Here is a 21,925-nt window from a genome sequence, read left to right on the forward strand (position 1 = left end):
TGTTCAGAGAGGTGGTAGATGCCCCGGACTACAGACAGTGATTTCCAGTGACCAATGGACTAAATTATTAAGCATGTCCCTAAGTGGACAACAGTCTCCCCATGACACAGGAATGGGTGAGGAAATATGGAAAGCATCCTAAAGGGATGCAATACAGCAGGATCACTCCCTCTCACACAACATTTCAGAACAAGAAATGTGAATGCAGGAGTTATAGCCACGTCAGGCTGAACAAGAAAACGTCCAATGTAGGGCTATGAACTGGGATTTGTAGTTGCAATAAAGAATTGCTTTTATTGGCTTCTCGGGTAAGTTTTACTAACAGGCAGGTAATAACTGGAGATACTCACCAGGAAATAGATGAGCAGCTGATAAATCGCATGCCACAGAGGCATAGGCTGAGTGTCGCCTGCACAACGCTGAATGGTGAGACATGGTTGAGATAACACCACTTGGGTGCTCCTGGCCCACCAGACCTCCTGGGCTTCCAAAAACAGTGATAAATGAGGAGAAAAACCTCAAGAAAATGGGTTCAAAGCCCAAGTTCTCCCATGAACCATCTCTCTAACAAGTCAGCAGGTGTCTAAGATTAGCTCCTTTTGGCAGCTCCAACAGATGCAGCTGCTGGGTAAATTTAGCTCCTTAGTGAATGGGTTATTTTCTCTCCTGGAGTATCCAAGTCAGGAGGGCAGTGCAGAGTCACTGGGCTTTGCCACATGAGTCACCACCCACTTTGACACTGAGAGATGGGTGACTCTGTTTATTCCCCTGGGCAGCCAGGGACCTGAGCTGAGTCAGCCCCAGAGATGGAGACCCTGGTCTTGGTGGTTTGTGGTGGCTTCAGCTGTGTAAGGACACCCGTATGGAGAAGAACTGAATGTTACACTGAGAGGAAACACATCAGGTTATGGCTGTTTTGGTGGTAAAGAGAAAAACCTGAAATAATGGAGGCACCAAGAAACATCTACCAAAGGTCCAGCAGCAGATGTGTGTTAAAAAGAGATGTGCCTAGCAGCTGAAGGGGTTTTGGGGACGTGACCAGCAATGCCACCAAGGCACAATCACAGACTGACTGGGGTTGGAAGGGACCTCTGGAGATCATCCAGTCCAACACACCTGCTAACGCAGGGTCACCAGAGCAGATCACACAGGAAGGTGTCCAGGCAGGTTTGAATGTCTCTAAAGAAGGAGACTCCACAATCTCTCTGGGCAGCCTGGTCCAGGCTCTGGCACCTCAAAATAAATAAGTACCTCCTCATGTTTAGATGGAACCTCCTGTGTTTCAGTCTGTGCCTGTTGACCCTCCTCCTGTCATTGGGCACCACTGAAAAGAGTCTGGTCCATCCTCTTGACATCCATCCTAGAGATATCTATAAATACCTGCACTTACTTCCAATATTTTAAGTCAGGCTGCCAGAAAGAAAACCAACATGGCTTCTGACTCAAAAACTACATGGATGCCAGTTTGATGGCAGTAGGCTTGTGATATTTCACCAGCATGACGGTGGAATTGAAATAAAGGTGAATATGAACCGAGCTGCAGCCCAACCTCCAACCTGGTGGTGCCAGTAAGGTGGGTTTCTGTCAAACACAACAGCCACAGAATCATAAAACCATAGAATATCTTGAGTTGGAAGAGACCACAAGGATCATTGAGTCCAACTCTTGTCCCTGCACAGGACAACCCCACAGTACACACCATGTGTGTCTGAGGACGTTGTCCAGTCTCTTCTTGAGCATTGTCTGGTTGGGGCTGTGACACCTCCCTGGGGAGCCTGTTCCAGTGTCCAGCACCCTCTGGGTGAAGAACCTTTTCCTAATGTCCAAACTGAACCTCCCCTGGCATATTTTATCTTGTATCACTGTCAGAGGTGGGAGGTGAGGACTTGCGAACAGATCCTTGTGTCCCTAAGCTCTGAAGACAGAGCATTGCCCAGGGTGTCACCTGCATAGCAATGATAAGCAACAGGCACCAGAGATGTCCAACATTTATTTACTACATAAATAAACAACATTTCTCAGGGACTTCACAAATTGCTTTGGCAGAGCTGAAAGCTGGCTGGGAGCTGGTCCCGTTTCATCCACAGGGAACCCAGAACACACCAGCACCAAGATTCTCAACCCACATTGCAAAGCGGTCCAGATCAACATCAACATAACTCAGACATAAGGCCACTGAAAGTTAGTCTAAAGTGCAAGAGAGACAGAGCTATTGTTCAGTTATAAACCCACCTTTTCCCCAAGGCACCATGTTTCATACATGTACATTTATTCAACGCATTCTCTATGCGGTGTTCCAAAGTCTGCTTCCCCAAGGAGTCTCTCATGGCTTTCCCCTTTGCCACCAAGTCCCAAATCACAGCCCTTCATTCAAGGTCTTTGTCTTTTGGTTGTACATCTGTGTGTGTGCTCATTCAGCCATGTAATCGTGGGCTTAGGCTTTGTGCACTGAAGTCAGTTGAGTAAAGGGATGGATGGAGATGAACAAGAGTTGGCTACTGCATCTTCTGTTCCTCAGCCGTGGGCAGAAATGTGAGCTTAAACCTTTGTCCATGGCATGTAAAAAATGCAAGAGAGATTTTTTTTTGAGTCCCAGGACACTTATCACAGCAGAATGGTCATGGTGGCCAAATTGATGTCAGACCCAGCATTGGAGAGCTCTTTGAGTCTGAGCTGGGGCCTGGGGACCAAGCTGTTGTGAGCCACGTGTTGTGTTTCTTCAGCATGTCTACTCTCCAGGCGACCTGTAGATGATGCACGAAGGCTGTGAAGCAGGTGTTGGCTCACGCATTTTCATTAACTATGCCTGATTTTGGTGCTAAATCACTTTTTCAAGACATTTAGCACTAAAGGGGCTTGTTCTGCAGAGATCGTAACAGCTTTCCCTCTGCACCACTGACAGCGGTGGGGAGATAATTATTCTTCAATGTGCTGTTCCTGGTCCTCTTTCCCTTTCCTATAAAGACTGCACTATCTATTTATTAGCCTCTTGGTAGGTTTAGATCATGCCGAGCCATTCCAGAGTTCTTACTGCACAACCGTGGATGCTGAACACTTGAATGTGGATGCTGACCATTCCTTGTAGTGAAAGAAACACGGGATGCTCAGGCTGGAAGGGACCTGGAGATGGTCTGCTCAGAGTAGGCTCAGTTCCAGCTAATCCCTTTCTCATAGCTGTGTGTCTGGCCCGCCCTAAGACCTCCAGCTGTGGGACTTGGAAAGTCTCCTCTGGGAGACACAGGACCTGTGGGAGAGCCAAGTGTTGGTGGACCAAGTGTTATGGGAAGCAGAGGATGAAATCTTTAGGCCTGCACAATGTCAGAGGGCAGAAAACTGATGGGGTTGGCTCTTGTTGATATTAAAGAAAAGTCCTGGGAGCCTACCTTGGCAGTCTGCCATGAATGAGGAGCTGCAAAAACCCCACTGTGTCTTACAGAAAGTCTTTCCTGCAGCAAGGGGGTGACCTGTGCCTGCCAGGTGACTTCTACATGGGTGAGCTAGAGCAGTCCGATTGTCAGGAGTGCTTGGAGAGGTCCAGCCAGCATATGGACTGGTAGTGGTGGCTGGAAATGAGACGAGGCTTTGGGACAAGCCCACCAATGCCTCCCTCTACTCCACCTTTGCTTTGTCAGACTTCTCCTCCTCGATGGCCAGCATGTGCTCACGCTCTTTGATCAGCTGCACTCCACAGTATGTGATGAACCAGATGGACAAGGTGCTGACAGGGAAACCTAGAAGATGAAGGGAGACATGGTCATCTTGGTGCAGCTGCTTGCCTAATGGGGTTAGGTCTTCTCCATCACTGCTGCCTCTCAGGTGGGTTTGAGAGGTCCCACAAGTTCATGACAGCCAATGACATTTTCCATTGTGGATCCAGCCCTACAGCTTCACTAAGAGATACATTCCTAGGATCAGATTTTAGATGAAGCAGTGCCTGAGCCCACCAAGGCATCACGGACCACGGCTAATGTGGGAACACGCTGGAGTGGCTATGAGCACTGTGTTACCCCCAAAACCCCTTCTTCTCCTCAAATTCAGACTCAGTGGTTGGCTTTCTGCCCATTCAACCTGCCCATGTCCATCACTGTTTAACACTGTGACCTTCTGGAAGCTTCATATCCTGCTGATGTTGAGGATCAACCCCAGCCTTGTTCTGTATCTATTGGGGACACAGTGTGTACCCAGGGAAACACGTTTTTGTCACTTAGGTAAGTGACTGAGAGCCGGGAGTTTTTCCTCCACTTAGAAAAGTTCTTATGACATTTGTAACCATGAGTCTGGTATCCACAGCAGAGGGGAGATGCAGGCTTTGTACCTGCTAAAACAGGACCTCTGAAGTGAATAATGCAACCAGCAAAAGCCAGCTAGCTCAGCGAGCAGGCACTTCTGGCACACCGAGCCCAAAGCGTCACATTATCCATGTCCTACGCCAGCCCCGTCCCAGAGAGGGTTGGAGGACATGGGCACCTGATGGCTATTTATACCCTGGGCTGACCAAGAAGCCTTCAAAATAGTGTCACCATCCACTGGTTAGAAATGTACAGATAAGACTGTTCATTAGGAGCCTAGGATGAGGATTTGTACCTGTCACCTCTGGGTTGACACAGGAGTAACTGCTAAAGCAAAAAGAGATGAGGTAGGACAAGGAAATCCCTTTCTCTGGCAAGGGGGGCATCTCACAGGCTGTCTTGGTGGCATGAATGTGACCTTTGTGTTGCTGCAAAAAGTCTAAATCACAGTGTGAGGCTGTGCTAGGAGCTTCACAAACACACCTGGAAGGTGGCTTATACCCCAAAGACCTCACAGAAGAAGAATGGGAGCTAAGAAACAGCTTCCTGCACTTTTTGAACAGTATATATATATTTTTTGTCAGGCATTGGAACAGGATGCCCAGGGCAGTGGTGGAGTCACCATCCCTGGAGGACCTGAGGTTCTCAGGGACATGGGTTAGTGACAGTGTTGGGTTAATGGTTGGACTCAATGATCTCAAGGGACTTTTCCAACCAAAATGATTCTATGAGTCTATGAATTAAGTGGATTGGGAGCATCCACATAACAAGACAATGGCCAGGCCACCAAGAGGACTCCAAAGTCCCAGTCTCCAGCTTCCCTGCCAGTGTCTCCCCATCAAAACAAGGGTCCCTTCGGTGGAGAGGGCTGGTAGCATCTTACCCGTCAGGAGGAGTCTCTTGGTGACCAGCAGCGCAAACTCCAGGCTGTTGAGGGCCAGAATGTTGTAGAGGACGATGGCCCAGAAATTTGCAGCCCCAAAAACTGCCCTAATCCTCCGAGACATGGCTGCTGACATTTTGGCCTGTGGAGGGGAGACGAACAGAGAGTGAGGAAAAATGGGTCTCTAAGGAAAGGGGAGGAACTGGTCCAACTCCACCTGGGATCACAGGGTGGTAGAAAAAAATTAGAGCAGCCTTTAGTGTCTGTGGGATGACGAGACACAAGGACAAGGTAAAACTTCTGCTCTGCTGCTGGACTCAGCTGCATTTGGGACTCTGGACCAGTGTTCCAAGGTCCCATGGGTAGGGCAAAGATGATATACATAGTTTAATGCTAATTGTAATGGCTGAGTGTTGCTTTCTTCACCTGTTGCCTTGGGTAAGCCATTCCTCAAGGCAGATGAACGCTGTTGTATGCCAGGATTATTATTATTATTAGCCCTATGTGCAAATCACCCCCAGCTCCTGGTAAAAATTGTTTCTTAGGAATTAAAAATAAAAAAGAAAAGCTGAAAACTAGTGACAGCAGCAGAGTGAAATTGTCACTGGCACATAACCCCCAGGAGCAGCTGTGGGGAAGTGGTTCATAGCGATCTTCAAATAGCAGGATGAATCCCCAGGCACCTCAGTGGGGAACTGTGTTGCCACAGGGAAGGGGATTTCACCTCCAGCGAGTGCGATAATCTGATTAGAAGTTCAACGAGGAGAGCAAATGGGAGGATTGCTCTCCAAAGTTTTTATTCAAAAAGCGTCTCCACTGAGCCAGTTTGGGATCTCCAGATTTTAGGTTGGGCAAAGAGAGCAATAGAATTGTTTCCAGGATGGGGTTTTCTAAGTTTTTCTTCCAACATGTCCCTAAGGCACCTGTGTCCCAAACAGAGACCAGGCACTAAGCTTTGGAGTGGTTGGAAAATAAGTCATTTGAGTACCTAAACATTTTATTTTATCAGAGATCAGATCAAACACACTCCAAATGCCAAAATGTTTTGCAGAACATGAAGAATTAATGATTTCCATATAGAAATGTATAAATATTTTCCCCATGGACAGACCTCAGATTTTGTGTCCATCTGTGGTATTTTGATGCCTCATTGGGGCTGCATTCCTGGTTCTCTTGGATCTCTGCTTTCTGAAAGCTCTATACCCAACCTAAATTTCTCCATGAGGAATCATAGGGGCAGGTGGGATTTTACTCTGGGTGGGTGACATGGTGCATAAAATGAAGGGATCCAGAGCACCAGGACTGTGCTTCCCTTGCTGATCACAAGGATGCTAAAGGCCACAGGAGAGAGCTTCAGGTCTCCAAGCAGAAAGTCTGGACATGGAGCTACATGGGATCATGGGGGATATTCTTCTTCATTCTCAGCGGAAAATGGATCTTCTTGTATCAACAAGTTTGAGGTCCCTGCAGTCATGGATGTTTTCCAGCAGTAGAGTTTGGCCCCAGACCCATCGATCTTCTCCCACCCACTTGCAGCCCAGCTCCTCACCTCCAGTTTGGCAAAGGGCTCAAGCTGGAAGAACTTCTGCACCCAGAGCTCAAAGTTGAGGCCAAAGCAGTTGAAGACAGACCAGATGTAAACAATCTCACAGGGTCCCAACCAAAGGGTGGTGACGGCAAAGGTGGCAATGGTGGCAATGAGCTCCTTCATGATGTTGTCATGGTTCTCTCCAAGGTGGTCGTACACATACCTAACAGTCAAAGAAAGTGGTAAGTGGTCCCTATAGTCAAGGAGACCCCTCTGGAGTCCCTTCTCCCACATACACCCACCACAAGCTCCTCACAGGCAGGTCTATCTAGAGCACCCCAGTGAGAAAGGAGGTTTTGGTTGACACGTTCTAGCAATAAACTGATTTTTGATGCAGTCAGCTACTCATGGCTTGCGTTCTTCCCAAACCTATAGCTCGTTAAGGACAAAATACCACCCATTCCCCCTCTTGTAGGCAAAGGGTTGATAAAATGTGGGGATCTGTAGCGATGCAGGCTATCTCATGGTTGTTGGCACTCAAGATTTTAGCACAGAAAAGTGACCACCTTCAGTACGGGTTTGCTGGTGCGTACTCATGGCGGAAGAGAGCCGAGGGAGTTGTAGATGGAGCTCAGGCCACCCTTGTTACCCAGGATATGGGAGACCTGGGCTAAATTCCTCTTTTCTCCTGGTGGAATATGAACTTGACTCTTCCTCCCTTGAGAGAACACTAAACCCACCAGACTTTTCTGGGACAAGACTCTCTTATGCCAAAGTTTGGGGAAGGGGTCTGTTGCACTTTGTGATGGTTAATTCAATTGTCTTAGGGATAAACAAACCAAATATGACTTCATGCCATAGTGGGATTCATCCAGAAGAGAGGACAACTCAGCTTTGGAATGAACAGCATTTAATGCTTCATTTCTATGTGTTGAAAGAGAAGACTCTGAACCAGAGTAGAGATGGTTGAATAGACACTTACTTGCATAGCCAGTCGTTAATCCCTCTGTCAAAATGCCTAAAATATACATGATAAAAAGCATGTTAAAACACACAGTGACACGACACCTGTCCATGCAACAGTCAGACATAGAAGATGCCTGGTCCCCCAGTGAGGAACTTCTTGAACTTTGTTCACAGCAGTTCTCCATGTTCCTTCCTTGCACAGGTCCCACTACTGATGCGGTTGTAACCTGTCTTCTCTGTTGCTTTCTGCCCAAGAATATTTCCCTGCGCTATGTCCAGGTCTAGACTATAGTTTCAGTATAGACTGTTTAATGTAGGTAGTCCCCAGCCTGCAAGCCAGCTGCTCAGAAACACAGCCCAGACCTCCTCCCCACCATCCACATTTAATTCAGGTCAAACATGACATCTCTCTTCATTGACACACGTGGGGTACTCACGTTTCTGCGAAGACGTAGAGCATGGTGATGCATTTGGGGGGCTGGGGTGGTTCCAAGTGGTCCAATCTGGCGATGGTGTTGGTGACCCCAAACATGACAGCAGCTTTCACCCAGTCGTACACCAAATTGGAGTAGGCCAGGCCAGCTGGAGCGAAAATGAGAGTCAAAACACATGAAGACCAGGAGATGTATCACCTTTAGGACTTTGGGGGACATCATGTCCCATGGGATCATGTGGTCCACTTCAACATACATAACACCAAGAAGACAGTGTAATGCAGTCCTGGACCAGCAAAGCTTTTACAACCTAGTAGCTTTCTGAGAAGCTTGAACCAAAGGACAATATTTTCTTGAGGTATTTGGGAGTAAACTCTTTATTTGACTTGTTAATACAATAAACGAATACAGATCTCATTTCTTCCAGCACAAGATCTTTCCTCCTCTCTAAGGCTTGTTAACCTATGACAAACTTATCACAGTTCTAGACTCCAACCTCTGAGGTTTCATTGACATCTTCATTGAAACGTACCCCATCCCAGCCCCTTTTGGCCATAGATGTAATGTTGATGCTACAGCAGAGCCAGAATCTCTGTCTTGGAGATATGCCTGGAAGATGATCCCTGCAGGGACAAATACTAAGATTTCAGATTCCTATGCAAAAAGAAGCTATTTGAATATGAGGACAAACTTGTTCCTTTGAGGTGCCAGAGCCTGGACCAGGCTGCCCAGAGCAGGTGTGGAGTCTCCTTCTCTGGAGACATTCAAACCCACCTGGACACCTTCCTGTGCAATCTACTCTAGGTGAACCTGCTTTAGCAGGCGGGTTGGACTGGATGATCTCCCAAGATCCCTTCCAACCCCAACCATTCCATGAATCTGTGATACTCCAGCCTCTATTTGTCCCATACCAACCCCATGTGGGTGTCAGACAGCCTACAGCATCTTCAGTGCTGCCATCAGATGTGTATGTAGCCAGCTGAAATCCTCCATCCAGCCACCAGCTGGGTGCGAGCACGGCTACCACTGCTCATCCCAGGAGCTTGGCTTCTGGAGGTCCCCGGTCCAGCCCTGCTCAGAGCACAGCCAATGTTGAATGGAGATCAGGTTGCTCTGGACCTTGTCCATTTAAGCACTGAATGTCTCTATTTTTGTAGAATCTATAACCTCTGGGCTCCTGTTTCAATGTTTAACCACTCTATGAAAATGAAAGTCTTTACATGCAATCAGACTTTGTTTTCATAGAATCATAGAATTGTTTCGGTTGGAAGACACCCTCAAGATCATTGAGTCCAACCATAACCCAACTGTAGCACTAAACCATGTCCCTAAGAACCTTGTCTATACACCTTTTAAACCCCTCCAGGGATGGTGACTGCACCACTGCCCTGGGCAGCCTGTTCCAATGGCCAACAGCCCTTTCTGGGAACAATTTTTTCCCAATATCCAATCTAAACCTCCCCTGGCACAACTTGAGGTCATTTCCTCTTCTCCTATCACTTGTTACCTGGGAGAAGAGACCAACCCCCTCCATGCTCCAACCTCCTCTTAGGCAGTTGTAGACAGTGAGGAGGTCTCCCCTTAGCCCCCTTTTCTCAAGGCTAAACAGCCCCAGCTCCTTCAGCTGCTCCTCATAAGGTTCGTGCTCCAAGTTTTTTGCTGCACCTTGTTCATTGTGTCCTGCTTCTTCCCTGCTGGCCTCCAAGAAGAGTCCACCTTCTCCACAACCCTCCTTTAGGTAGCTCAAGACAGCAGCTACAACTCTGCCGTGTCACTCCCTGTACAACCTACACCCTGTGGCCATTTCAGTGGCTCACAAACACCCATAATGGGTGTCCACTTGTGAAGGCATCTGAGATACAAGACATGCCTCTTGCAACAGCATGGGGTTGATTTTTGGAGGTTCTGAGCTCCCTTCCAGTCCAGACAAAAGCAATGGGAATGGCTTGGTGCTCAGCCTCATAAACCTCGAGCCAAACAATTTATTCTAGGACCCTATGGGGGTGCCAAACCAATGTCATCTGACAGACCCCAGCTCTGCTGCATTGTGATTGAGAAGAAGGGAGGCTTCACCCAAATCTGTCCAACAGATGCACTGATAAGACATCTTGATGGAGATCTGAATCACTCGCTACTGCCTTTACACTGAGTACAGGTGTGAGCATGTCCAAGCATGGCCACTCACCTAAGGACCAGTCCGAGAGGCGGTTCACGAACTTCAGGTCAGAAGGAAGGGTGAGGATGTAGAAAAAGTGGAAGAAGATGTCCACAGCAATGATGGCTCCAACATGGACGAGAGCATGGACCCGGATGTTCCTCATCTCATCATCTTTGCGTGTCAGCTCTCGGGTGCTCACCTGCCAAGATGGCAAACCAGGTAAGGACTAAGCTGAGAGACAGGATGGACAACATGTTCCTAAACCGGAGAAACAGTCAAGGTCCAAATGGGGACTCAATGCTCTCCCTGAGAAATCACACCACAGACTACATTGGCCAAATCTTCGCTGATTCAGGAAGACCCAAGTGACTAGCTCAGGTGGACATATCCACAAGGAGCAGAATATGTCCCTCCCACAGCATCCCTCCAGCCTCCCACCGCAGTGCTGAGCGTGGCAGTAATGTGCCTCCTGGATCACCCTCCTAGCAAAGGCTGCTCCTATCACTGGGGATTCCAGCAGAGTGGGCACATAGTGTGACACAGCAGTGACAGCCCTGGCTGACCCTGGGTCAGGTGAAAACCTTACTGACCAGGGACCTGGGGTTTATGCTTTTTCTGCAGGGACAGGTTCAGAAATTCAGCTTTGCGTAAGGGTGGCCCTTGCATAAGTCACTAAGAAGAAACAAATGCTCATACCCATCACACCTACAGGAAGCCACAGCCTGTAGGGAAGGACATCTGCATGCCCAGGAGATGTTGGGAGCAGGGCTGGAATCCCACCTGACGGCTCTGCCAGGGACAGATGCAAATCATAGAATAGTTCAGGTTGGAATGGAACTCCAAAGCTCATCCAGTGCCACCCCTGCCATGAGCAGGGACATCTTCACCAGCTCAGGTTGCTCAGAGCCCCGTCCAGCCTGGCCTGGGATGTCTCCAGGGATGGTTCATCCACCACCTCTCTGGCCAACCTGGGACAGGGTCTCACCACCCTCAGGGGCAAGAATATCTTCCTCATGTCCAGCCTGAATCTCTCATCTTTTAATTTAAAACTATCACCCCTTGTCTTATCACAACAGGCCCTGCTAAAACGTCTGTCCCCATCTTTCTTATTGGCCCCTTTTAAGCACAGAAAGGCCACAATAAGGTCTCCCCAGAGCTTCTCTTCTCCAGCTGAACACCCCAACTCTCTCAGCCTGTCCTCCCAGCAGAGCTGTTCCAGCCTCGGATCATTCCTGTGGCTCCTCTGGCCCCTCTCCAGCAGGTCCATGTGTGTCCTGTACCGAGGACCCCAGAGCCCATTTCTGGCCAGGGTCATTTGGGAGGAGGAGGAGGATGACTGATGGAGCTTCTGCTGCAGATACCCGCTGTAAATGAGAGCTCTTGAGAGCTGCTCAAGGCCCCATCCTGAACCCACTGGGACCTGATCAATGGGGATTTCGTCTCTGCTGTGTCTTGTACAAACAGAGGCTGGGCTTTGTCTCCAGGAGCTGTCATGTCTTCAGATGTTGTAGTATCAAAATAATAAGAGCAAGCTTTCAGGATTACAGTGGGCAGACTGATGTCCTCGCTTCCCTGCACTGCTGTAAAAATTGCTGCTGTATTCAAAATCCTCTTATGTTTATTACTTTCCCTTTATGCCCTGCGAGAGGTGGGAGATCTCCCAACATAATCCTCAGGCTGCTGCACCAGCCCCGTCATCAAATCCAGATGATTCCTAAGAATTAAAGCCTCTGCCAGATTTTTTCGTGTCTGTTATATGCCAAGTGCTTTAAGGAGACAAAGAGGCTGCTGGACGCTGCATCCAGCTCTGGTTCCTCCACACGACACAGATTGAGCTGCTGGAGAGGGGCCAGAGGAGGCACAGGAATGATCCGAGGCTGGAACAGCTCTGCTGGGGACAGGCTGAGAGAGTTGGGGTGTTCAGCTGGACAAGAGAAGCTCCGGGTAGACCTTATTGTGGTCTTTCAGTACTCAAAAGGCGCTAATAAGAAAGACGGGGACAGACTTTTTAGCAGGGCCTGTTGTGATGAAACAAGGGGTGATAGTTTTAAATTAAAAGACGGGAGATTCAGGCTGGATATGAGGAAGATATTCTTGCCCCTGAGGGTGGTGAGACCCTGTCCCAGGTTGGCCAGAGAGGTGGTGGATGAACCATCCCTGGAGACATCCCAGGCCAGGCTGGACGGGGCTCTGAGCAACCTGAGCTGGTGAAGATGTCCCTGCTCATGGCAGGGGTGGCACTGGGGGAACTTCTAACCCAAACTATGCTATGATTCTATGACCCTGATCTGGAGGAGAAGCTGAGGGAGGATGGGATCTGGCATGGAGACGTAAGAAGACATGGGGCCTCTGTTTTCCACCCATCCTCACATCTGTGCACGGAGCCAGCACTCTGCCACCACTCCTTTCAGATCAGGACTGTGTTCCCCACATTTCCAACCCCACAGAAGCAAATTGGTTCCCATAATCCCAGTACAAAGAAGCAGCTTTTCAGCTGGAATAGGGCTGGCCAAGCCCTGGTAAAGAAGAGTTCCCACCACACATGGTGGGAGCCAGTAGGACCCAAAGAGACAGATCCATTCCCTAAGTGGACCTTACACTCCACTCTGGGGAAGGGATTCCATCTGCCTGCCCCCATAATTGCACTTGGGCAATTAGGAATTCACCTCTATAATAAGCTGCAGCTCCAGCAGTGCACGGGGGTATCTAGCCAGGAGATGGCAGTGGTGGCCAGGCCATGACAGGACCCCTGTCCAGGGCATGGGAAAGGGGTTGGGGACTCCTTGTGCCTTTGGAGTGAGTGTTTTAAGCAGCAGAGCAGGGAATTGCTCATTAAGTGGCTGTAAACATCATGGGTTGGGGCTGTGTGAAAGGAACAGGACCCTCCAGATCAAGCCTTGTAGGGGTGATGGGAGTTGAGGTCTTGGAGACACCAGCAGTTTAGTGCCCTGATTTATGAATATCTGGTTGCAGTGTTAGAAGAACCCAGGGCTGCTCATCTCATCAGGAGGACTGATGAAAACTGGGGAAGAGGAACACGGGGTGAAGAGGACACCCCAGGGCACTGCACCCTGTCCAAGGAGGATTGGACAGTGGAGCTGCAGGAGCCATCCTGTCCTGGACTTCAGCCCAACAGGTGAGACACAACTGGAAAGATGAAGCCTTAGGATGAAACATTTCTCCCAGTAGCCTCGGGAGAAGAACCTATCTGGGTCCTGGTGATCCCTGGTGCTTGCCTGCTAAGAATGGGCTGCTGATGGGCTCAATGCACCGTGAGCATCCCTTATGTAGGACACCAGAGCTGACCTTATGATCTTCAGGGTCAAATGCTAGAAAAGTCCTTTGAAGTAGATCCTGCGAGACTCAAGCAATCTCGATCCTCCACTGTCATCCTATCAGCATGAGGTTGTTAATGCCCCAGGCAAACAAACCAGCAGGAAGTAGGACTTGGATCAAGACTAATCCTGCTTACTGGTGGAAACAAGACCAGTGTGGACCTTTTCCTAGGCAACGACTACCAGCACAGCATTGGAGAGCACGTGCTGGGCTTGGTAGATCTTTGGTCTCTTCCTCAGCAGGAGGCTCTGGTTGCTCTCCCCTGCCCTGGGCTGGTTTTTCTTCTGAATTCACAAGAGTTTTTCCAAAATACTCTTGCACCCAGATGTCAATTGAGGTCCAAAAATTCAATGTAGCTGTTCTTCTTTAAAAGGTAACAAAGAGGTGGTGGCAATCCTTCCCAGCGCCATTGCGCACCAAGCAAGAGGTCCCTTAGCAAGCAGTACCAGTTTGTTTTGATGACCAAGGCTGATCGCTGGTGTTAGAGAACGTTGGGATGGGAAGAGTGAGGAGGGAGAGCGCACTACCATTTTGCTTAATATTTGGATGTGAAACAGCCCCAGAGCTCAACTAGTCCCAGCCGAGGCTTCTGCTGATGTTTCCAGTTCTGTTTGGAGTCTGCACTTCTAAAAGAGTCCCCTTGGTTGTGCGTGACACAGGTGAAGACTTGGAGCACTGTGGGGGACTATGGTGGGTCCCTGATGGAGGGCATGGGAACAGAGATTTACCTTGAAGATGTTAAGACCTACCCATGAGAAAGATGGAAATAAAGGAGTATCCAGAGATATTAAGGTGTACCCATGAGAGAGAAGGGAGTGGAAGAGTAACGTTGATGATAGCAAAATTAGCCAATGAGATGTTACTGCTGTAACTTGTAACCAATAGTGAAGAGACACATTAATTGGTAAAACTGTATAAAAATGCACTTGTGGCAATAAATGGCATCTACTACTTTCATCCTGGAAGAACTTGGTCTATGTTGTTTGTCCGTCTCAACCACGACAGGGCACCAAGGTATTTATTTCATGGGGAGCAGAGGAAGCCCCTGTTTGCTGAAACACAGTCTTCTACCCAACCTTACTAATTTCTAGAAAAATAACTTCATCTTAAGACACTCTGACCCATCTCCAGAAATTCATGTTCCTTGGGCAAACCAGCTAGATGGAAACATGAGGCTTCCCTTGTTCTCACAGGCATCAGCATGAAGAGGTCCCACATGTCTGGTTCTCACCATGACCTCCTGGCACCACCCAGTGGGGCAGCTCTGAGCTGCTGGGGTGACAGTGTAGGGAAACTGAGGCACTGAGCAGTGCAGTTGTCCAGAGAGCAAGGACATGAGCTGAACCCTCCCCTCCTCATCCCAGCGTGGTGTTTTCACCAGAGAAATGTCTTCCTTCTTGTACTGATCGGTGGAAATGGCCAAAAACCCAAGAGGGAAGGTTAAAAACCCAAAAATGAAGGTTAAAACCTATCAGTTTGTTCCCCTCTCCTCCAAAATTATGGCATTGTTGTGCAGCCCAGATTATGGCCACAAACTATGTGTGACCACAAGAAGCTTTACAACTATTTGCACCTTCACTGTGGTAAACAGTGGGTTTTTTTGCCGGCATTATACCCCAGAAAACAGATGTAGGGCGAGGTCCTCCTCCAGCCCAGCCTCAGGAGCACTCACCTGGGCATGGAACTGGTCAAACGTCATGACAGGACCGAAGAAGAAGAAGGGGAGGTAGAAGTTGTACTTGAGGAGGTCGAAGATGGAGTAGATGCCCTCTTTCTTCTCAGAGCTCTCGAGTGCAAAGCTCATGCAGCGCATGATGGTGAAGCAGCTTCCTCCATAGAAGAGGACATCTTGAAGATCAAAAGCTCCCGTTACAAACCCGCTCTAGATGAGAAACAAAGAGTTACCACCAGCAACCTGGCGTCACTACTGCTCTCCCTCAGTTTGTGGAGGACATCACTCCCATTGTAGTAGGCAAAGAATCTAATTATGCTCCAAACCCAACTGTCCCTGGAGCTAATGAACCTTCCTGTTGGAAGGAGAAAACTGGGGCTTGATTTCCTGGCTGGCTCCTGCATCCTGGAGTAGCTGGGAAGTGGTAGATCCTCTTGGCCATGTCTTCACCAAGCAAGTGTGGTCTGGGGTGGGAGCATCACCCTGTCCCAGCGACATAACCCTCCCCAGAAGGTGAGGCACCAGCCTGATGGATGGGGAGACACACATTTCAGGAGGTGAGCAGCAGGAAAGGACAGGCAGCGCTGACCTTCAGAAGGACTGAAAAGCTTTATAAAGTCCTTCCCGGGCTTCTCCATGGCCCAGCATGAAACCACCAACACACAACATGGCTCCTGTAAGATTATTCCCAAGGTCAGCAGTAGAACCATCCCCTCCCAATCAAACCTTGTGAGAGCTCCGACATGACCAGGAGAAGTGGCCATGATTTGGGGGTGTCCCGGGAGCCCTCACTGGAGATAAACCCAAGGAGAGGGACACAAGTGGGCTGCAAATGAGACAAATGAGCGGTCTGAAACAGCACCTACCTGCCAGGAGCTGAACGGCTCCAGCTTGAAGGTGGCGAGACAACAAAGCCCAGCCACGTAGCAGAGCCACTTCTGCTTGGCCAGCGCAACGGAGTAGAGGACGAGGCAATGGGAGAGGATGATCATGAGGTAGACGAGCCCCATGCTGCCCAGCACGGCCAGGACACCATACACCATGTACATCACAGCCCGGTGCTGCGAGAAGAGCCATCACAGAATCATTTTGGTTGGAAGAGACCCTCAAGATTGAGTCCAACTGTTACCCCAACACTGATACTGAACCATGTCCCTAAGAAACTCATCTACACAGTTTAAACCCCTCCAGCGATGGTGACTCCACCACTGCCCTGTGACCCCTACCTATGGCCAGCTTGGTGAAAGCTCCAACCTCCCCCTATCCTAGAACATCCCTCAAGTCCCTTCCACAGATCCCAGGTCACCCCTGTGCTTTCAAACGCATCCCACCATGTCCCTGACTCACCTGTGGCACTATCATGGAGCAGATCTTGCCGAAGAGGACGTGTCCCGAGAGGGCGAAGATGATGACGTTCCTGAACGAGGTGAACCACATCACCCATTCGAAATCGGCGACATCCTGCAGGAGCAGCACCGGGTGCCTTACTGCCTCCAGCCCTCGCACCCCTGCCCCAACACCCGTCTGCAGGGGAACCTGCTCCACTTTCAAAGCTTTTTCTTCCATTTTTCCACCCGAGGGCTCCCGAGCACTTTGGCTTGGTCACACAACCCCAGGAGAGATGTGCAGAGGTTGCTCGTCTCGGTGGACACAAATCAGAGCAACCACAGTGCTGCAGGGCTGATATTTTCCTGACTGGTTCTTTAGGGAGAAAAAATAGAAGTCACGTGGACTTTGCAAAAGTGTGTCAGCAGTAGAAAAACCAGCTCTGCTTCTCCAGCGATCACCACCGACCGTGGTGTCAGTAGCTAGAAAAGACCAAGTCATAGAATCATAAAATGTCCCAAGTTGGAAGGACCCACAAGGATCACCAAGTCCAACTCTTGTCCCTGCATAGGACAACCCCCCAGGTCACACCGTGTGTCTGAGAACATTGTCCAGTCTCTTCTTGAACACTGTCAGGTTGGGGCCGCGATGCCTCCCTGGGGAGACTGTTCAGTGTCCATCACCCCCTGGGTGAAGAACCTTTTCCTTATGTCCAACCTAAACCTTCCTCCACTTACCATCTTCCTGCCGAAGTAGTGCCAGCCTGGCTTTATGCCGTCCCGAAAGGCCTTTCTGTTCATGCTGTCTGCAAAAAAACCCAACAGAGTAACAGGGAGAAGAACAGGTCTGGGAAATGTGACCTGGGTTTCAACAAGGCTGGGAGGCTCCCTCACTGTGATGATGAACCATCAGGGCCCAAACTCCCTATCCCCAAAGTCCACAGTTCCCATGGACAGCCGTAGAAATCAGGAATCTCAAGTATTATGGAATCACAGACTGGTTGGGGTTGGAAGGGACGTCTGGAGATCATCCAGTCCAACCCACCTGCTAATGCAGGGTCATCAGAGCAGATCACACAGGAAGGTGTCCAGGTGGGTTTGAATGTCTCAGAGAAGGAGACTCCACAACCTCTCTGGGCAGCCTGGTCCAGGCTCTGGCACCTCAAATGAAAGAAGTTTCTCCTCATATTCAGATGGAACCTCCTGTGCTTCAGTCTGTGCCTGTTGCCCCTCATCCTGTCGTTGGGCACCACTGAACAGAGTCTGGTCCATCCTCTTGACACCCACCCTCGAGACATGTTGGCTTGACTTCCCAGCAAAGCCTTTTTTGCAGTGCACATCCCAGGGTCCCCTGGTTGATCTCACACAATTTTCAGGTTTCTGGGCTTCCAGACAAAAGAAACCAGCACAGGGAACCCTGTGCAGAAAGGGTTGTTGCTTGTTCTGGGCTCTGGCTGGGGAGCCGTGACATGCTGCATGTGTCTCTTGCCACGAGCCATGGGAATGGGGATAAGGGGGCAACCAGAAAAAAGACAAAAAACCACCTTTTTCATCCCTGCAAAGGATTCTAAAGATGTTTTCTGTCAAAAATTAAATCCAGGGATCTATTGCTGGTATTAATAGTTGTAAAAGCAGCTGTCCTACCCCCATCCTCCTTATTGGGGATCTCCCCGGGGGGGATGCGATGGGGAACATTACCTCTGGATGCTTCGAAGATCCCGCTGCTGCTGTACAGCACAGCACACGTCACGGTGAGGGCGTAAAACCCCAGTTCGTAGCTGGGAAGCATCGTTTTAACCCCCATGGTGGAAGGATCCAGACCTAGGAAAGAGAAGAAAACCAAGGGTGAGAGCTGACCTGTCCATCCAACACCCTAAATCACTGCAGGTCTTCCTTTGGGGGCTTCCTTGAAGGTTGGTAGCTGAAGAGGTGAAGACAACGTCATCTGGGGCTGAAGCCCAGGTCACAACCCAGGTGTGGGGAGAAAATTCACTGCAAACCCCACCCTGGAGCAGGGATTTGGGGGGCAGCTCAGCCAGCTGGTCCTGGGAAAGGGGCTCTTCCAAGCAAGTCACGTCCATCCCGATGTTCAGAGATGCTCCAGGACACCAGCCCTCCAGGATGGGGTTCTTGATGTACCCCCTAATTTCTAATTGAATCCTTGGAGGATAAAGCATGAAGATGCCCAAAGCAGGGGATGCAATGGGATCCCCTCTGCTCCCCTGGGCTACTGCTCACTTTCTGCTGGGATTTTCCCCAACCTTGAGCTCTTGGGGGGCTCCTAAACCCCCATAACCCCAAGCTACTCCCAGCCACAAGCCTTAGGACCCCTCGGGCACAGTTCAGCGCCCCCCGGCCGCATCAGCACGGCCCAGGGGATGCCGACGTTCAGCCCCTGGGCTAATTACTCCTGCCAAGGCTAATTAACCCTGCGCAGCCCACCCCGAGCTCCGCAATCTCCCCACTGCCTGGCCGGCAGCTGCTAAAAAAATGCGATTTAGGACTGGAGATTTAATCGCATTGTGGAGGGGGGGGACAGGGAGAACATCCCCCGCCGGGGCGCTTTGAAGGGAATGAGGACGGAAAAGCTGCTTTCAGGCAGCAAGAAAAGGCGACTCGGTCACCCTTTGCTTTAGCCGCGGGTGCTTCTTTCAATTATCTTTTATTTTTAATCGTTTTGGTTTGGTCACTGGGTTTTTAAGAGCTGGGAGGGTTCATTGGCAGCGATACGGGGTGACCCCCCCAGCTCCCCAGAAACGCTTTTCCCGGCGGGAAGGGTTGGGAACAGCCCGGGGGATGTGGGGGTCCCTGGTGCGGGGGTCCCCTGGGGGGTGCGGGGGTTCCCAAGGTTTGGGGGTCCCTGGTGCGGGGGTTCCCAGGGGCTCGGGGGTCCCCGGTGCGGAGCCGCTGCGGGCGGGCGCGCTGCCACCTCCCTGCGGTCCCCTGCGGCGGGAGGGCACTCACGGAGTGTGGCTTTCAAAGAGCTTCTTTTATTCCTTTCCATGCTTTTCAAAGCTTTTTATTATTTGGGGGGAGCACCCCGCAAATGAGCCGCGGGGGGGCGGTTAAAGGCTGAGGACCCCGCGGTGGGTTGCTGGTTGGGGGACCCCTCGGGTAATTTTAACTGCTGATCGCTCCCGGGATGCTGAGTCAGGTGCATGGGGGGGTCCCCAGCACAATCCCCCCCCGGCTCCGGGCTGCCGTGGGGCAGCAGCATCCTCATCCCCCCCACATGCCTCTCCCCTCCGCCACCCCCAGCCCGCCGACCGGCCGGCGGGAACACTCAGAGGTGACAAAAAGCCCCGGGAGCAGCGTGTCACCACCCCCGCTGTGACCCCCCGTTCAACCCGCATCCCCTCCCACAGCTACTGACCTTGAGCCCCGGGGCCGCGGGTGGGCGAGAGTGGGGAGATCCAGCGTCCGGCACCGCGATGGGGGGACAGGAGGGGGGGGGAATAAGGGTTTGGGGGACAGATGGAAGGTTTTGGGGGCCGTTGCCTTGTCCTACAGCATCTCTCAGCCCGGCTTGGAGCGGGGGGGCGGCCCGGGTGTATTTTTAGGCTGCTCGTCCCCCACCTTGCCCCTGGAGGAAGTTTGGCCGGGAGTGGAGTGGAGCCAGGCGGGAGGTATTTTTATTTTGGAGCAGCACTGCAGAGGGGGGCTGGTTCAGGAGCTGTCTGTCACCGCGGCTGCTGGAGCGACCTGTGCTGGCTGCCAAAACTCACCCCGGGGAGGGCGAGCACGGCCCCCGGGGACCCTGGGACGCAGCTGTGCCCACTCTGGGACAGGTTCCCTCCCTGGGGTGTTTGGGTGCCCCGCTTTGAGCCCCTACAAGGGATGGGGTATCCCCCGGCACTTTGTGCAGGAGGGGAGGCAGCTCTTGTTACATGGGGAAACTGAGGCACCGAGGCAAAAGGTGCAATTCACAGAGTCATAGAATCATTCTGCTTGGAAGTGACCCTTAAGATCACAGAATCCCAGAATGTCAGGGATTGGAAGGGACCTGGAAAGCTCATCCAGTGCAATCCCCCCATGGAGCAGGAACACCCAGATGAGGTTACACAGGAAGGTGTCCAGGCGGGTTGGAATGTCTGCAGAGAAGGAGACTCCACAACCTCCCTGGGCAGCCTGGGCCAGGCTCTGCCACTCTCACTGGAAGAAGTTTCTTCTCATGTTTAAATGGAACCTCTTGTGTTCCAGTTTGAACCCATTACCCCATGTCCTATCATTGGTTGTCACCAGAAGAGCCTGGCTCCATCCTGCTGACACTCCCCCTTTCCATATTGATCCCCATGAATGAGCCAGCCCTCAGTCTCCTCTTGTCCAGCTCCAGAGCCCCAGCTCCCTCAGCCTTTCCTCACACGGGAGATGCTCCACTCCCTTCAGCATCTTTGTTGCCCTGCGCTGGACTCTCTCCAGCAGTTCCCTGTCCTGCTGGAACTGAGGGGCCACAACTGGACACAATATTCCAGGTGTGGTCTCCCCAGGGCAGAGCAGAGGGGCAGGAGAACCTCTCTGACCTACTGACCACCCCCTTCTAACCCACCCCAGGTACCATTGGCTTCCTGGCCACAAGGGCCCAGTGCTGGCTCATGGTCATCCTGCTGTCCCCAGGACCCCCAGGTCCCTTTTCCCCTACACTGCTCTCCAACAGGTCGTTCCCCAACTTACACTGGAACCAGATCATCGAGTCCAACCACAAGGTAAATTCCTTCCCAGCTCAGGTGGTGTTTGAATCAGCATAGGACTCGGAGATTGCAACAGCTCTACAAACCATCCTCAGGGTGTTCTTCTCAGCTTTGGGCAAACAAAACAGGGGATAGGAAGTGGCTCATGGTCCCTGTGATTTGAGGATAAGCAAATAAAAGTCAAAGAAGAACAAGTCAACACAGCATCAGACCCACATCCGAGCCCTTCAAAAGCAATTCCCACCAAAGAAACCCCTATGAGATGTGGGGAGAGCTCACACTGGGGCCAATATGCCCAAGTGTCTCCTGTGGGGTCAGGGGAGAGAAACAAGGCAGGCGGCCCTGGATTTTATAGATATCTCCCTGGGTTGTCTACTTTGGGGTGAGACAAGTCACGTCCTGGGCTCCGGTGGGAGGATCCCCAGGGTGGACACCCCTTAGGCCAGCCCAGCTTTGCTGCTGCACTGACCATCAACAAAAAGGCTTTTTAGCAGCACTTTTAACTTGGTGTGCACAGAGAGAGGCTCTCCAGAGAGGGTATGACCATCACGTTAAGTGCCTAATGAGCCACTTTAATTTATGGCAGCCGGGGCAGGATTTGGCCGCCTGCCCCTCAGATGCTCTGGAGCCGCAGTCTTGGTCCTCG

The 21,925-nt window shown here is 50.8% G+C and overlaps 1 protein-coding gene across 1 annotated transcript; it reads right to left on the bottom strand.

Moving 5' to 3' along the window:
* Nucleotides 1-1,979: 1,979 nt before the first annotated feature.
* Nucleotides 1,980-20,180, bottom strand: HHATL (hedgehog acyltransferase like). Its single transcript, XM_082043777.1, has 12 exons — nt 19,965-20,180; nt 18,290-18,412; nt 17,330-17,397; nt 16,614-16,727; nt 16,133-16,327; nt 15,267-15,476; nt 10,286-10,457; nt 8,104-8,248; nt 7,683-7,718; nt 6,722-6,923; nt 5,173-5,314; nt 1,980-3,731 (listed from the first exon to the last, which is right to left on the bottom strand). Exons 2-12 carry the CDS (start codon nt 18,393-18,395, stop codon nt 3,610-3,612), a joined length of 1,512 nt encoding a protein of 503 aa, XP_081899903.1. The 5' UTR covers nt 18,396-18,412; nt 19,965-20,180; the 3' UTR covers nt 1,980-3,609.
* Between the last annotated feature and the right edge of the window lie 1,745 nt (nt 20,181-21,925).

This window comes from Streptopelia decaocto, assembly GCF_964273445.1.
Source record: "Streptopelia decaocto genome assembly, chromosome: 2".
NCBI classification, from domain to species: Eukaryota; Metazoa; Chordata; class Aves; order Columbiformes; family Columbidae; genus Streptopelia; species Streptopelia decaocto.

Coding starts and splice junctions, on each gene's coding strand:
- HHATL (XM_082043777.1), bottom strand. CDS start 18,395: ATGGGGGTTAAAACGATGCTTCCCAGCTACGAACTGGGGTTTTACGCC. Junction 16,728..17,329: donor ACTACTTCGGCAGGAAGATG/GTAAGTGGAGGA, acceptor CTGCTCCTGCAG/GATGTCGCCGATTTCGAATG. Junction 15,477..16,132: donor AGCCGTTCAGCTCCTGGCAG/GTAGGTGCTGTT, acceptor TTTCTCATCTAG/AGCGGGTTTGTAACGGGAGC.